We start from the raw sequence: 16,817 nt of genomic DNA on the forward strand, positions 1-16,817 counted from the left end.
GACTGAATTTTGGAATGTTAAAATAAGTAGCTATGACTGATTGAAACTAAAGTCTGAAACACGCACACAATTTTTTTTAACAGCTAGCAATTTAATAAGGGGTCGGTAATAAACAAGCTGGGTATGTGATATGGCCTGTCAAAATCTAAATAAACCATAGCTGCAGCTGTAGAGTCCTCTAATCAAATTCAGTTTTACACTTAAATAAGATAAGAATGTTTACTGTATTATTCCATAGTTTAGCGCTCTGTGCAATCTGCTTCATCTAAATACAGTCATTATTATCTTTCCAGTTTGCTTATATCACCTAAAATGTGTAGAATACTATTATTTTTAACAAAGATAACCACTTTTACTGTACGTAGAAACATACTGTACATTTGTATTAACAGTAAAATAACACGACATCTTTAAATAACAGTGTACACAACTTTAGAAATTCCAACAGATTTAGAGGGTGCAACAGGTTACCCAGTGACTCATGCAGGTGGAGCTTTAGCAACAGGACGATGCATCATGTTACCCTGAGACAGTGACTGTGTAGGTGGAGCTTTAGCAACAGGAGGAAATAAATAAGCATGTTCATGAGACTTTGTGCATTTTAAACAGTGAGGTAATTGCTTTCTTTGGCATGCCAATAAAGCACCTTTGAATTGTATTGCATTGCATTGGGTTATCAGAAGTCATTTCAGACAGGTATCTGAGAATGAGTTGGTTTCGAGCGCTGGCTGTTTTCTGCATTCTGTTGATCAGTACTGCACCACACTATTCTTCTGCAAGGTAAACAAATACATACTACATATTTAGCTGTATCTGTATTTGATTTGTGTATATATATATATATATATATATATATATATATATATATATATATATATATATATATATATACACTGTATATATACAGAATGGAATGATTTTATTTAACCAAATATTGTATTTAATTTCATAATCATTTGATGGACTTTACAGTGCTTTATTAAAGGTAGTTTAAATATGCAGTATCCTTGTAAAGTGCATCATAATTAAGGATATGATTTTGTCACAGATTCCACGGAGGTCACAGGAATTGTGAAAATCGCAAATTTGAACAAAAGTCAGTGGAGTCTTGTAAATGGATGTAAAAACACATTTAATTAGGTGCTTCCTTTATTTCCTTTAAAAATGCAGTATGCCATGCACTGAAAATACAAATCTGCGAGCATCTGTAAATAGTTTGGTCGTGTATGAACGCAGCATTTACGTGTAGCTATGTAGGTCAGCGAATGAGATTTGTATTTTGTAGCTGAGCGAGCATGTAAATGAACACAGATCACACATTACTGTAAACTCTCGGTTGTGATCTTCACATACATACAGCGCTTGTTAATTTATTGTTTTAAACAAAAAAGTGGGATTGCATCTTCAAAAAATATATAATGTAGCTAGTGTGTACTCAAATAAATACTCACTTTCTCTAAAACTAAACATTGCTAACCAAAATACTATAGATTGCCGTTGATCATATTCATATCTCCATCAAACGGTAGATAAAACGAGAGGTTTATTTGGTTCTGGTCTTTTTTCTGATCTTTGTGATGCCCCTTTTCTTGGACACGACTCTGTTTTTTTGTATTTTATTTACGGTAGTGCTCTCTCAAGACCCAACCCATTTAAACCCCTCGTTTTTATTATTGAAGAAAACATACATGTTTCATTTTGAACATGTAATAAAAACAATTATTTGATTTGCTGATTTTGTGAGTGTGTGTGTGTGTGTGTGTGTGTGTGTGTGTGTGTGTGTGTATATATATATATATATATATATATAATTTACTGGTTCGGGCACTGATGGAAAGGGCCACCAACATCCTCAAGGTACCCTGGAAGCCAAGTTTCGAGCAGTGCAGGTTTGTTTTCAGACTAGCACAGACTTTGACACTCCAGCCCTTTCCAGCGTTCCTGGACTTCTCGGAGGAGGTCAAATCCTCTTGGCAACACCCGGTCTCAGCCACCATAGCGGCCCTAGTGTGAGCCAACCAGTAGTACGTCTGTTCAAGGATCCTGTATGCCCTAACTGCCAAATGAAGGAACCACAAAAGGAACAAGATGATTCAGCAACTAATATTCTTGAAGATTACGACTAAGGTGAAAGAACTGAATGTTCCAGCACACAAACAGGCTGGGCTAAATGTCCGGGGGAAAGGGAAGTTACAATAAGAATGTGCAATGCTTACTTAATCATAAAAAACAGTATTAACTAGTTTCTGAAATGGACATAACAAACGCACATGGAGGGGACAATTGAGCCCCAAAGCCTTTACTGATTGATTGACGAAGGTTAAAGAGATAATTTAGGAGGTAGTTACTAATGAATTGTTTGTTGCGTGCTGGCTTCTGACAGGGGTGAGGGATGCTATGTAAAAACTATATAACCCATGTACATGTAAAACTCCGGCAGAATATACTAGTTACTGATGAAGTTACTGTTGTTCTCCGGCGCGCTCTGTTGTTTGAAAACCACTGCAATAAACCTTTGATGCAACGATCGGTGTGATTGATTGTCTCTGATCGTCTCTGAGCTTCATTAAGTGACCCTACAAATTGGCGGTGTCGGCAAGATTCCCTGCTGTTCGTTGTGCTACTGTTGGTGTGCGGGCTCGGGACTAGAGGTCTGGGATAAGTGATACTTTTTTAAATGTGCATAGTGGGTGAACAGGAATCCTTAACCTGTGGGTTGTGAAGTTATATGAGATTAATGAGTAAAAGGACTTGAGTGTGTACATCTTGTTGTGACTAGGTAGGGGGCGAGTGTCCATTGGGCATCATCACTACATAGTTGGCTGTAAGTAGAGCCACTCTAGTAGTGGGATGGCGTCCCCATTACATAAGTAGTTGTGTGTTCTGGTACAGTAAGGTGGTATTAATCCACGGAGTATATCTAAGAAGCATTCCTGCAGATGATATAGCTTAGAGGTGGTCTCATCAGCCACGGGAAAGTAATTAAGATGGCAACACCAAAGCCACAGCCGGGAGTATGAGAGTACCTAACTGCATAGTGGGCAGATAGTAAAAAGAAAGCATTAAAGAAAGGCTGGCAACCAGACACCCCCAACCACAGGCAAACTGAGTGGTTTCTAAAATGCAGAATTAAATCAAAGTTTTATTTTCAAGAGCCTGCATCTTGATGATTGTTTAATTTGTGTTGAACTAAACAGGGAGATAGCATTTTCTTTGAATGGAGAACACTTGGGTTAATGAATCATCAAAGTTACTAGTATTAACTGGTTTTATTTGCACATATACGAGATGTTTTGTTTATGTTGGTCACAATTAAGTTTTTACGGCACTTCTAGCAGGAGAGGTGATGATAACTAGATTAATGTGGTAACTGAGACATTAATAAATCACGTATAAAGCAATGATAGTTAAGTCAGGGACTAAACCTGAAACAAAATAAAGGCTCTAGACAAGAACATTAAAAATATTTTCGAGACAGATATTCGTGTGAGTGTTGTAAAGGACAGTTGTATTGTGTTTTTGTTGTATTGTGTTTGTGGCCGACCATGCTAGCAAGCTGTATGGTTGTGAAGATTATACCATACACGTAAGACTATAATCATATTTCAAGTAGCAACAGTTGAGCATAATGTGGAGTCTCTGAACTGGGTGTTACATATGTATGTAATATATGTTTGTCTGTTGGCTATTACATGTTGACCTATTTGTGAGTTAGGACAACCTGTTAATAGGAAAAATCTGTTACACAAATCGTCACGAAGTGGTGCGGATGAAGGTATTGGCATAAAACCCTAGTTAAAGTTCATGAGCACACCAACAATGTGTAAATTTAAGTGCAAAGGAAAACAAACCATTAACAAAATCCACAAAGTAGAGTAACTTGTCAAATTGGAAAATTATATTGGTAAAAAGTCAGTTTAGAATGATAATTTTATTATTATGGGTTAGATTGGTTTTGTTTAAGCAAAAGATAAAGCAACATTTTAGAAAAGGCAGGTGTTTAACGCTATGTGACCTTTACATAAGTATGAGTGGGAACACGTTAACTGTGTTCACGAAATAGCAGAGTGCAGCTCAGACTGTGAAAAGGGACAGGATCTGTCCCAGTTTGAGAATAGAAAGCTTCAGTTCAGGAGTTGATATAAGAGAGTGGATTAAAATAAAATATGGATCGCAATGGCGATGCAATAGGACTGGAAGCTAGAAGTTTAGCTCAAAGAAGCAGTGTAAGATAAGATTCTGGGCGTGTTGCCAGAGAGCAGGCAATATGCAGATAAGGTGCCTGGGCAGTTGTCCAGCAGCAGAGAAGTGTTAATAGTAGATGTTGAAGGCACAGCTCACAGCTGCAAAATCACACCAAGTTTTAGAATGAATACGATTTTAAACAATGCTCTAATTGTGGCCGTATTGATACTTAAAGATGATTTGTTGGAAAGTGGCAGTGGCTACAGGAAAGTTTGAAACGGCAGAAGAACTGCAAGGACATTACAGTGAATTGGAATTGGCAAAGTGCCCGCCCCTGTGTTATATTTTGTGTTATGTGTTGTGTGTTAAATGTTGGTGTATAGTCATTGGTACATGGGATATAAACGTGTCTGTGTAACACGAGTGTTTAAAATGTATATTTGTATTTAGGCACGAGGATTGCACAGCACTTCACGTGCAAGTAAAATGTAATAATATGTGAGCACAGGGAATTGCACTTTATTAATTCACATGCAGTTGTACCGCGACTCCAAATGAATGATTGATTAGCAGTCGAGTCTCGGTACAGAACATAAAAGCAGCATGTTTTCACTTACTCGGGGTTGTGTGTTCGGTGAGTGGAGAACAGGATTGGAGACGGAGGTAATAGTAATAATTATAATAATAATAATAATCGTTAAATCAGTTCACCGTGTTTGTCTGTATAGTCCGTTTTGTTTGTCTCTTTTGTTTTGGCGAATGTGCCGTGTCCTGTATTTTTATTTGTTACAACCTTTTTATTTTCTTTTCTGTTTATTTTCTGTTCTGTTTATTTATTAAATTCTGAGTGAAACCATTTGCTCAGCTCCACCAAACTCCACCTCTCTCATTGTTTATTTCCTGGCTGACACCACCCACTCCGGCCTTCTTTGTAACACGTGATGTCAGAACCGAGACAACAGCGCCTCCAAGCGTCAGATCAGGGATACTGCGGGTGGAAAATTCATTAAAAAAAGAAAAAAAATAATGGGATGGGATGGGAGGAAGAAAGGCAGCCATGGAGTAATTGCCAGGAGGAGTTGAAGAAAGGAGGGGCTCCATGGTGTGCCTCCTGCTTGGAGTATGGGCACCTCCGGGAAGTTTGCCCCTATGAAGACCCTCTCTTTTTGAAGGCCCTCGATCAGGAAAAAGTGGAGGATGCGGAGGAGTGGCTTCGCCTGAAGGCCACTAGACCAGCCCACTGCTAGGAGCTGCCTCTGCTTCCTCCGACCGCAGTTTCTGGTTCAAAAACAAAAACAACAACAAAGAAAATAATAAAGAAATGGAAGGCTGGAGCTGGAGAGATGGCTGCCAGGATCTGGAGGACCTCCTCGGTGGTCTAGAGGACCAAGGCTGGTGCCTTGCCTGTGGGGAGTTCGGGCACCCGGTGATGCGCTGCCCCTACCAAGAGGGAGAGGAGGAACTGGCCCAGGAGAGAAAGGTGAGGAGGAGGCAGAGAAGGGGAAAGGGGGAGAGGAAGACAGAGTGTCCACAGCTCAAGTCTCCACCAGCAGAGGAAGAATGCCTGCTGGCTTTGCCTCATGAGCCAGAGGGAGAGGAGCTGTTGCTGCTATCTCCAGAGCCAGAGGGAGAGGTTCCATCGCTGTCTCCAGAGCAGGAGGGAGAGCCGCACCAGTCCCCTGTAACAAGGGCAGACTACACACTGCTCCCACCTCCGCCGCCAGGAGACTACACACCTCCAACTCGGACTCTGCCACCTTCACCTGCAGGAGACTAAATGGCTCTGCCACCTCCATCGGCAGGAGCAGAGCAGCAGGAGCTGCCTCTGCCTCCGCCACATCCACCAGCAGAGGGTGAATGCCTACTGGGCCCCTTTCCACCACCAGAGGATGAATGCCTGCTGGTATCATTTCCCCCACCAGCAGAGGATGAATGCCTGTTGGTATCACTTCCACTACCAGCAGAGGGTGAATGCCTGCTGGGTCCCTTTCCACCAGCAGTGGATGAATGCCTGCTGGTTTCACTTCCTCCACCAGCAGAGGATGAATGCCTGCTGGTATCACTTCCCCCACCATCACGAGCAGAGGAGGGGGTAGAGGTCAGGAGACCACCCTTCTCCGCAGCAATTTCGCTGCAGGAGTTCTGGGGTCTGGAGTCCCACCAGAGAGAGCTGCCGGCTATAAAGGGGAGAGAGGTCAGGAGACAACCTTCCCCCGCATCAGTTTCGCTGCAGGAGTTCTGGGGGCTGGAGTCCCCCCAGAGGGAGCTGCGGGGGCTATATAGGGGGGAGAGGTCAGAAGACCACCTTCCCCCGCAGCAGTTTCGCTGCCGGAGATCTTGGGGGAGTTCGTCACTGGGTGGGCAACCTGGTCATCTGAAGAAGGTGATCAGGGCGTTATCCTAAAAGGGAAGCTAGAAGGGGGCTGCACAGCCCAAGAGGCAGAAATGGTAGCTCTCCTCATGGCTCTCATGTAACATGACGATCTGGATCTTAGTATATATACGGACAGCCGCTAAGTATTCAGGGTGGCCCATGACTACATGGTCACCTGGGCCAGACGAGGCTTCATTACCACGACAGGTGGGCAACTGAAACACCAGCAGCTCATTGAAGCCATTTGGAAACAAGTGAAGGCTAGACAAGAAAAAGGCCTGACCACTGCAGTCTTAAAAGTCAAAGCCCATCAGTGGCATGATTGTAGTATAGACGAAAGGCACAACAATATAGTTGTATATAGTTGTGTATAGGTCCCCAGACCTTCGCCCCCTCACCACATGGGCTCATAGAAGTGGGGGAACCATTAGGGCTCATTGAGGACGTGGTCTGGCATCGAGTCACAGTGCATTGTGATTACTCGCTGAAACTGTTCCAGACCAACTGCTCTGGTTTCCCGTCTCTAACTAAAGTATTCCTAGATCAAATGAAGGATGCCCTCACGTGATACGTGCAATCTACCACCCCCCAGTACGACGACGCCCCAAAAAGGCGTAAGCGGGAAATCCTGTCTGAAGCAGCAGGGTGGTTTGGGATGGCTCAGTCCACTACGAACAATGTGAATGCCGAATTCCAGAAATGGCAAAATGATGGGACAAACTGGTTTAATGCGCAATGCTCCATCAACTCGGCTACGAGAGTTCATCATAATATGGTAGCCATCAAACTGGTAGTGAGATCTCTCAGGGATCTAATTACCGCCATAATGAGATGTAAATATTACTCAGAATGAAGAAAGGTGTTATAGAATGGGAACCCTCATGATGGCACATGTTAATCGCAATATAACTGATCTGTTAAGCAATAGGCTCCTATGACAGTGATCGAATGACGCTTGGTGTTAGATCTCCTTCCCGACCGGTGAGGGCACTAGAAAGAAGGAACAGAGTAACCTTAAACAAATGGCGAGACAATTTATTCCGAAGGGTAGGTGGAAGTCGGCCATTTAGGAAAGGGGCGGAGCTACGGCACCCAAGCTCACTGACCCGGACGGTAAACGGCGTGGCATCTGAGGATTGGAGGAGGAGATGCACTCGTTAACCTAGGGGTCATGGGCGAGGGTATAAATAGGGGGGCGTGGCTCTGTGATCTGTTCCTTTGCATATGGTTAAGCCAAATAACCAAGAAGGAGCCCGTCTTGTTTATACGAAAAACCGTGAGTGTTCTGCTTGTCTGTGTATTAACACTGTTTGTCTTGTGTGTCGTTTCTCACCAAGAATACTGAGCACGATCCGGAGCTGCAACCGCAGGCCAGCGTAAAACCCGGATATCACCACTCACCGTTTCCACTACAGGAACTGTCTTTTGCACCACAAGCACTAAAATCACGTACTGTCGGAATTGTGTCTGTGTTTTGTGTTTTGTGTTTTGTGTGGGTGAAAGGACTGGACTTTGGGTTATGGGTCAAACCCGTGGGATTATAATCAGAAGTGATACACGCCGCTGTACCACTTCCAACATTATTATTACTTGCAGGTTTGCTATAAGGCTCTGGACATTGAATTAATTTAATAAACACCCTTGGACCTGTACATCATCGTCTGTGTCATTTATCCACTCTGCACTGCACTCACCTGCACGTATTCACCACTTTGCCACAGCTCCCTATTTCGCACAGGTTATCTTTAAACAGTAAAAAAGGCGGCCTTGGGATTGAATGGGCGGCGGACGTATGGGACTCTGTACTCACCCGCCCAACCCGAGGCCCCAGACGTGCATCCAATGTTACTTACCAAATAATGATCGCATCCAGGACACCTGTCCAATGCCAGGCGTTAAGACGGGTACAAACGTTGGGGATCCCAGAGGGGAACCATGTCTATACCCTTACTAATGTAGGATGGGTGGGTAATGGAAGCATACTTAGTAATGAATGTTGCACTCAGATAAAAGCTACGGTTGTTTGTACCTGCAATACTCAAATGAATTTAACTAACCTGGCGACGGTGCTACCACTGTGGGGGTTTGAGCAAATCGTGCAACTAAACCAAACTCATTGGTGCGTGACATTCGATCGGCGTCACCTATCAATGGGTACCTGCCTCTGTGCCACTAACACCAGCTACTGCTTATATGTAAATCATACTGTAACTGTAGGCAGCCATGTAGTCCACCCCTTACCCCCTCATCTGATTAAAAACCAGGACCAGCAAGCTCAAGCGTTCCTACACACAATAGACCACATACCCTTATACCAAACTATTAAGAAAATCACTGCAGCCTTAACTGAAATCCATCATGAAGCAATGTTAGCCGAGGTCCACGCAAGAAGGAACTGAATGTTCCAGCACACAAACAGGCTGGGCTAAATGTCCGGGGGAAAGGGAAGTTACAATAAGAATGTGCAATGCTTACTTAATCATAAAAAACAGTATTAACTAGTTTCTGAAATGGACATAACAAACGCACATGGAGGGGACAATTGAGCCCCAAAGCCTTTACTGATTGATTGACGAAGGTTAAAGAGATAATTTAGGAGGTAGTTACTAATGAATTGTTTGTTGCGTGCTGGCTTCTGACAGGGGTGAGGGATGCTATGTAAAAACTATATAACCCATGTACATGTAAAACTCCGGCAGAATATACTAGTTACTGATGAAGTTACTGTTGTTCTCCGGCGCGCTCTGTTGTTTGAAAACCACTGCAATAAACCTCTGATGCAACGATCGGTGTGATCGATTGTCTCTGATCGTCTCTGAGCTTCATTAAGCGACCCTACAAAATGCAGGATCACAGAGGACTACCTAAAAAAAGGCTTACCTCTTGACAGCCTACCTGGATGGCATGCTTAGCTCTGTTACCCTTCCTGAGCTGCTAGCTTCAGAGCTATACGCCGTCTCTGGCACTTATTTCAAATATCAGGGTTCCAAGGGCAAGCCCTCAGCAGAAACGTGGCAGACTTAGTGGTGGTGCGCGAACAGTTGTAGCTGTCTCAGGCGAGGGTTCCGGATGTGGAAAAGTCCGCCTTATTGGACAAGCCTATACTTTTGGACCAGCGGTAGAGGAGATCCTACAACGCTCTCACGGAGAGCGAGAGGCATCCAGAAAGGTGGTAGAGGAGATCCTGCAATGATCTCACAGAGAGCGAGAGGCGTCCAGAAAGGTGGTAGCGATGCTCCCCTCCCACGCCTCGGCACAGGGTAGGGAGAGGTGATGGCGTCCGGCAGTTACCACGGTAACCCGGACTAGCTCACATAGCGATTGTGACGGAGCATCTGTCAAGGCTGGGTCTCACCCTCAACGATGCAAAAAGCCAATTAACACCAGTGCAGAGTAGGGTCTATTTGGTTCTCCGGCTGGATTCCCTTACAGTGCAAGCCTACCTGTCATCCTAGCTGTCGGCTCGTCTGTGCTTGAATGCACTATGCTAGTGGAGTCTACAACATTTTCTCCCTGTGCTCCACAACAAACATGTCCTTGTCAGCATGGACAACATGTCAGTGGTTGTGTACGTGAACCACCAGGAGGGCTTTGGTCCCCAGGATTAAACTGCACATAGCCTTTTGGTTTCTGTCTCAAAGCGTCCAGTAATTCTGGAGTCAGGTGCCCCCCTAACTACAACCTTTACTGTTTTTTTGTTTTGTTTTGTTTTGTTTTGTTTATTTTGTTGGTTTTTGTTTTTGACGCTATGCAGTGGTTCACAAATACTGTACGCAACACTCCTATTATTCATTACAGATTAGGTCGAAAACCACTTAGTAGTCCAACGGGAAGCCTAATTCAAAATAATACACTGGTATATATTAATTATTTATTATTTGTTCATCTAAAAAAATACAATTTGAATAACATTTTGGTTAAAATGAATGTTAGACTACATGTATTACAGAGGTAAGTATCAGGACCTCACTGAGCTTATATATATATATATATATATATATATATATATATATATATATATATATATATATATATATATATATATCAAAGTTTATATATTGCCTGTTTGGCACCCCATATTACAATGTTTATTGATTTGATTGTGTTACAGGGGAGTGTTTAGGCATACGTAGCTATAGTGTTTTGGTCTTGAAAGGGAGTGTTTTGATCGTGAATTCAAAGCACAGTTTTGAATGTGTAATTTAGCTAACAAAGACCAGTAGTACAAAACAAAGCTCAAAATAAAATAAAATTAGTCTAAAATGTATCTGTGGAAGGGTGGTGGGTAATTTACTGACACAAGAGACTGACAGGTGGATTTTATTAATAGCTAGATAACATTCACTGCTATTACTTTCCCGTTTATAACGATGTACCTTCTATAAGTCTCACGCTTCTTTTTAATTAATTTCGTAGGACATATTTGGTCACAACGCCAAAAGTCATCAGTCCTGGAGTCAGACATTCTGTAGCTGTCTCGCTTCTGAAGGACAGTCCATCTCAGGTCAGAGTGACGGCAGAAATTTTTTATGGAAAAATCCTTGTGGTTTCTGGTGAAGACACTTTGCAGCAAGGTGAGTTGACTACCATGCATCTTCAGAAAGTAAGAGGAAACTTCTTTACATGTACAAAGGGTTTGCTTTTCTCCATCTGCAATAGATTTCAAGAGGAGATAGTGGTCCTCAGTAGTGTAGCGTTCACGCAAGTAAGGGTCCTGATGGGGGTTACAATATGTTATCCGTTTTCTAAAAAGGCAGAAGCAATGGGGGTGAAATTTCATTGCTGCTTTTACCCCGATTTTTATAGACACCCTATAGTACTAAATATCTTGGTACTCCTGAATAGTTCTGTCTTCAAATGCATATTTTAGCTGCTCAGAGCGGGTTAGCAGGTTCTGGTGTGTGGGATATATAAACAACTCGTCCATCAGATGAAACTAAAACTGTCCTATTGCAGCAGCAGTTGTGATGCATAGTTCACTTTCAAGTTTCTGTAAGTCGCTTTGCATACAACTGTCTGCTAAATGACTTAATAATAATAATAATAAATAATAATAATAATAATAATAATAATAATAATAATAATATTATTATTAAAGTTAGATTCTTGGAAACTGTTTGATAAATGTCATCAGTGCAAATACTTAGTTGTATAACCTGTTAAAGACACATTGATTGAGAAGAACCTTTAGCTGATCTCATCAGAACCCAAGTGATCGAAATAAAACTGAAATGAGTCTGAAATGCATTGTTTTGTTTATAGTACAAAAATACCCAGATGGTTCTTAAAGCAATCCAATTGCTACCAACCTATCCATGTTGTGCAAACCTGTAAATGTTCTCAAGTATTTATTAGAGAAGTTTCTGGCGGTTCCAGAACAGTTGAGTAACTATGTATAGGCCTGTGTATCAAGTGCATGGTACGTGCACAGTGTATTTCTGTATTTATTCATCAGATGGTGCTCACATTTACATTTTTTGCAACTGTAATTATTGTGGCCCTCATAGCTGTTATAGCAAGCATGTGTTTACTTGTAAACCCTGAGCTCTTCTATTACACAGTTAAAGAAAGCTTTACTTTCAGCTAGTCTTTCACTGCTTTGATAATTTCACCTGTAGAGTAAAATTGAGGGGTGTCCTGGAAAAACCTGATACCCACATTTTCCTTTTTCTTTTTTAGTATAACCCTATCCTGGCTTTATAAAAAATCATAATCAGCTTTAAATAGTTTTCATTCCAGTATTTTCCACTAGATGGCAGCACCGCAAACTTGATAAACCACTTCATTTTTCATGAGTTACTGAACGGAGAAAAAATTGATAACCCACAATTTCAAAATTGAGTCACTTTGTGCTTTAACATTCATTTTGATGAAAAAAAGGACAATTATAATACACAAAGTAACTTTTCTGAATCCGAAGAAGACCAGGTGAAAGATCCGACTATACCGATCAACCTGAAGAGGAACCAAGCGACTTATCAACACATGAAGTGCGTTGAACTGTACAAAAACATTGCATATTTCTAAACATACTTTTTGATTGACAGTCCCATTTAGGAGCTCTAAGTGTTTTTAAGGGCATTTTACACAAGTTCCATTTCATATTTTATTTGTATGGCTTTTTGAGATTTTCCAATTACAATTTTGTGCATTTTTTTCCCCCAATTAATTTTGTAAGACTGCTTAATACTGTGCATGTTTTATAGTTGACTCCTCAGCCATATGCCACTGCAGGGTGTGTGCTCTAGTAAGATATTGCCACGCCTCAGGTGTGCTGTCAACCACCCAGGATGTGGTGATATGCCACGACAGCACATACCCTGAAGTTCCATATTGTTGTCATACAATGACTACGAATTCATTCTGAATGAAAAAAAGACAAAAAGTAAGTATGTTTGTTTACCTGTGATAAGGCTTTAGTTCTGAACCATGGCGGTTATTAAAATGAATCAGAGGGAAAGCCTTGCCATTGTATAATTTAAATGAAGTAGTATACAACAGTATAGAACTGGTTTACAGTCAATCTTTCAAAGAAAGGAAGACAGAGATATATGGCTGATATATGGTTCCTATACTCTTGACCCAAAAACACACAAGAACCAGGAAAATACTTTCAGCAAAAGCTAAAGACACTATATGGCTACATTCCAAGGGTCCGCATTGAAGGTTTTTACAAGCAGGTACTCTGTTGTGTTGGGTGTGAAAGCCTTGGATGGAGTAAATATAAATGAGGCTGATCAGGACACTGATGATAATTAAAGACAGGCACACCAAAAAAAGAAGAGTGCTATTTTGAAATTGCCTCCAATTTATAAAATTTTTTTCATTGTTAATAAGTTGGAAGGAAGTTTTTCTGATTTTAAGGACTTTTATCGATTTTAAAACCATGTTTGCTGTTTTAAAAAAAAAAAAAAAAGAAAAAGTTCAGTTGAAAGTGTAAAAAGATTTTTGGTTATTTTGAGTTTGCCTTGAACAGCTCCGTGGGTATGTTTACAAAATTGTAAGGAAATGAAACTGTTTGATATTTTACGTTCAGTTTTCAAAGCAACAATGTACAGTTCTGGTAAACCATGTTGGTTATAGTTTGAAACAATCCCAAAAGGAAATCAAGTGAACTTTAAACTTTCTTGAACCCAGTGTAGCACCAGAGATTATGTCTTTAAAATGTAAACCATGCCTTTGATATAACCTGTGTTTCCTTTAAACTGCATATTTAGGGTTAGCGTTTAAGGTCAGATAAAAATGCACAACAGGTAAGATTTGTACAATTTTAACCAGTTTATTTCTGAAATAAATAATAAAAGAATATTAGCTGTTGCTTACTGTTGCTTTTTTATTTTTTCCAATGTATTTAGTGTTATAACAAAATACTTTTTTTTTTTTGCTTTTTAAAAAAATGTCGTCAATACATGTTGTATTATCCAACGTCTATCTTGTATAAATTCATCCCAACATGTCACTTTCTCTTTTTAAAATATAGGCTCCACTGGATTGCTTGTACTTCCACCAGTAAGTATTTTCTTTTTTCAAATCTTCAGATTTTATTTTTCACATCCTATGAGTTTTTTGATGTTCATAATGTAGCTCCTATTTACTATGGGTATGAAATATCACAGTTATCCCAAGCCATGTTCTTGTTGATCTTGAATTGTCGTATAGCCTGAATTAGCCCTTGGTACATCTGGTACACTAGCAAAGAGTAACCATTAACCTAGGTCCACATGGGGTGCTTTAAACTTTTGAGTTTGAAAACGTCACCATTATCTGACAACTCATACAAAGTGAACAACAAGAATACTTTAGTTCACTCTGGTTAGGAGGTCAGTAACTTGCTAACATCCGCTCTCAAGTTCCTGGGTGTAGAAGTGGACGCTGGCTCGGTTGTGGGACTGTAGGTCGCCCACTTCAGTTCTCCTGAGCTGTGTGGGGCGCTGCTGTGGTCAGGGGAAAAAAAAATTGGACATTCTAAATTGAACATTTGAAATTGGACATTCTAATTGGGCACTCTAAATAAAAAAAAAAGATAACTCTGGCATGTCACATCCATCATACCAAACTCATAAACATGTGTTAGAATGATCAAAAAACTAAAACATTATTATTATTATTATTATTATTATTATTATTATTATTATTATTATTATTATTATTATTATTATATTATCTGTGATTTTTAGTAAACTTGAAAAATAAAATCATACTGAAACACAAAACACAATATATTCACTCTATAATTAACTATTTTGCACACTAATTGTACTATTTTGCTTGCATTTTTTTCCTGTCCCTGTCCTCCAGATTCCTAAGAAGTCCACTGCTGGTGAATCCCAGTATACTCTGGTAGTGAATGGCTATGATGGTGCGAAGCAGGTGTTCTCTAACAGCACATTACTGTCATTTTATTCGAAAGGATTCTCTACCTTTATCCAGACAGACAAGTCTCAATACCAACCCAGGCAAGGTGTGAAGATCCGAGTTATATCACTTTACTCTGACCTGAAACCCTACAACGCCCAAGTCAACATTGTCATAAAGGTAGGTGTTGCCACATGACAAGAAAGGACAAAACATTGCCTAGGGTTTAAGGGTTAAGGGAAGGTATTCAAAACAAACCAACCATAGCCCTAGTTGCAAAGAAATATTTCTGGAAAACCCCAATGGGCCAACACGTCTAGTGCACCATTCAGTTTTAAAAACAGTTAACAGGGTTAATACAGCAGTGATTCGTACAGTCTTTAATTTCTGGATGATAGAGGCATAACACTTTGAGATATGACTGTCATGCTTTGTGGTCAGGGACATGTTTTTTGACCCCAAAGACACAGCTGAGGTGAATTACCTGTTTGCTATAGTAAGTGCGTCTTTGAAAACTCCACATTTTACATCTACACTACCTAGATAATGGATATACACCACAGATAAGATTTATGAAATTATTTTGTTACATACAACCCCAGCTAAGTTGGTTAAACAAAAATGAGAGAACAAACCCCCAGTGTTGTCTGGCTTGTGCAACATGTACTGGGAGTAGTAAGGTATTATCTCATGTAATTGTACTCCTGACACTGCCTGCTAATTATGGGATGTTTTGTTTTTTCCCGGCAGGACCCTCAGGGTAATTCTATAGAGCAGTGGCTATCGATAGACAGTCATCTGGGTGTTGTATCAAAAGAGTTTCTGTTATCTGACAACCCTCCTCTTGGAAGCTGGACCATTGAAGCTACAGTAGACGTAAGCCTAACCCTTATTTAACTGGGACGCATTGTAAATGACTGTATTACTACAATGCGAATCAACATCCCTGACAATGAAATTAGAGTAATTACAGTAATCAGTAATTACAAATTAGAGTAATTACAGTAAGGGACTGAGGCTTGATGGTAACCTAAACACTTGGTGTAGTTATTTAATGCATCTATGATAACAGAATAAATAATAATAAATAAAATAATACCTTTCATAGTGAACCACCATCACAAAGTGCTTTACAGCGCTTTAGAATGACTTACCCTGTGTTGTCTGGATTAAAGTAATACACATTTTAACATAATCCTGATTGCTCTGATATTTTTTCTTGAGGTTGAAAGTTTTATCAGCACAGGAATGACAGTTCACTTTTCATATCAAGGGCTACAATAAGGGTAGGTAATTGCATTTAGAAATGGCCCACTGATTACACACCCTTGTGGGGTTTTCTTGTGTGATGCAGCTTCAATTGAACAGACTGTACTCATTGTGGCCAGGCAGTTGGAACTCAATCTGCACACTTTTTAAAGTCTTTCCTTTTCACAGAAACATGTAATCAATGCACTGTTTCTCATTTAGGGAGTGATAAGTAGCAGTCTATTCATCATAGCTCAATATGGTAAGCATATTTGAATATTGTAAACCTTGTTTAAATGAATAGAGTACTTGCAGCTTTTATGGTGTCCTCCAACCAGAAATTATTTAATAGGGGTACTGCTTTTGCCCAAGGTATTAAAGTCATTTGTTACAATGCAGAGATGGACCGGTATATTCATAATAATAACATACAAAAAGCACATGCCCATTTATTATGGAATGAGGTGTGTATGTAAAAGCTATTGCAACAGAACATTGTACTATTGTGGTGCATGCAATCAGTTGTGACTGTGGATCTAAAATTTGTTGAAAACAAATGTTTTTTTTTTTTTTTTTTTTTTTTTTTTTCATGCTGTAGATAAATGAAATCCTCCTGGTGTCTCTTATTTCTTTCTTTGCCTTGAGACTGAGCTTC

General features: G+C 40.3%; 1 protein-coding gene across 1 annotated transcript in view; it reads left to right on the forward strand.

Annotated features, from left to right (window-relative positions):
• The first annotated feature begins 589 nt into the window (after positions 1 to 589).
• Positions 590 to 16,817, forward strand: part of LOC121315350 (CD109 antigen-like) — a 40,064-nt gene continuing 23,836 nt past the window's right edge. The window contains exons 1-6 of the mRNA XM_041249376.1: positions 590 to 780; positions 10,976 to 11,133; positions 14,040 to 14,068; positions 14,858 to 15,094; positions 15,665 to 15,790; positions 16,385 to 16,424. Of these exons, the coding sequence (XP_041105310.1) occupies positions 707 to 780; positions 10,976 to 11,133; positions 14,040 to 14,068; positions 14,858 to 15,094; positions 15,665 to 15,790; positions 16,385 to 16,424 (664 nt within the window). The 5' untranslated portion in view covers positions 590 to 706. The remainder of the gene's footprint in view (positions 781 to 10,975; positions 11,134 to 14,039; positions 14,069 to 14,857; positions 15,095 to 15,664; positions 15,791 to 16,384; positions 16,425 to 16,817) is intronic.

The sequence above is a fragment of the Polyodon spathula genome, chromosome 5 (genome assembly GCF_017654505.1).
Source record: "Polyodon spathula isolate WHYD16114869_AA chromosome 5, ASM1765450v1, whole genome shotgun sequence".
NCBI classification, from domain to species: domain Eukaryota; kingdom Metazoa; phylum Chordata; class Actinopteri; order Acipenseriformes; family Polyodontidae; genus Polyodon; species Polyodon spathula.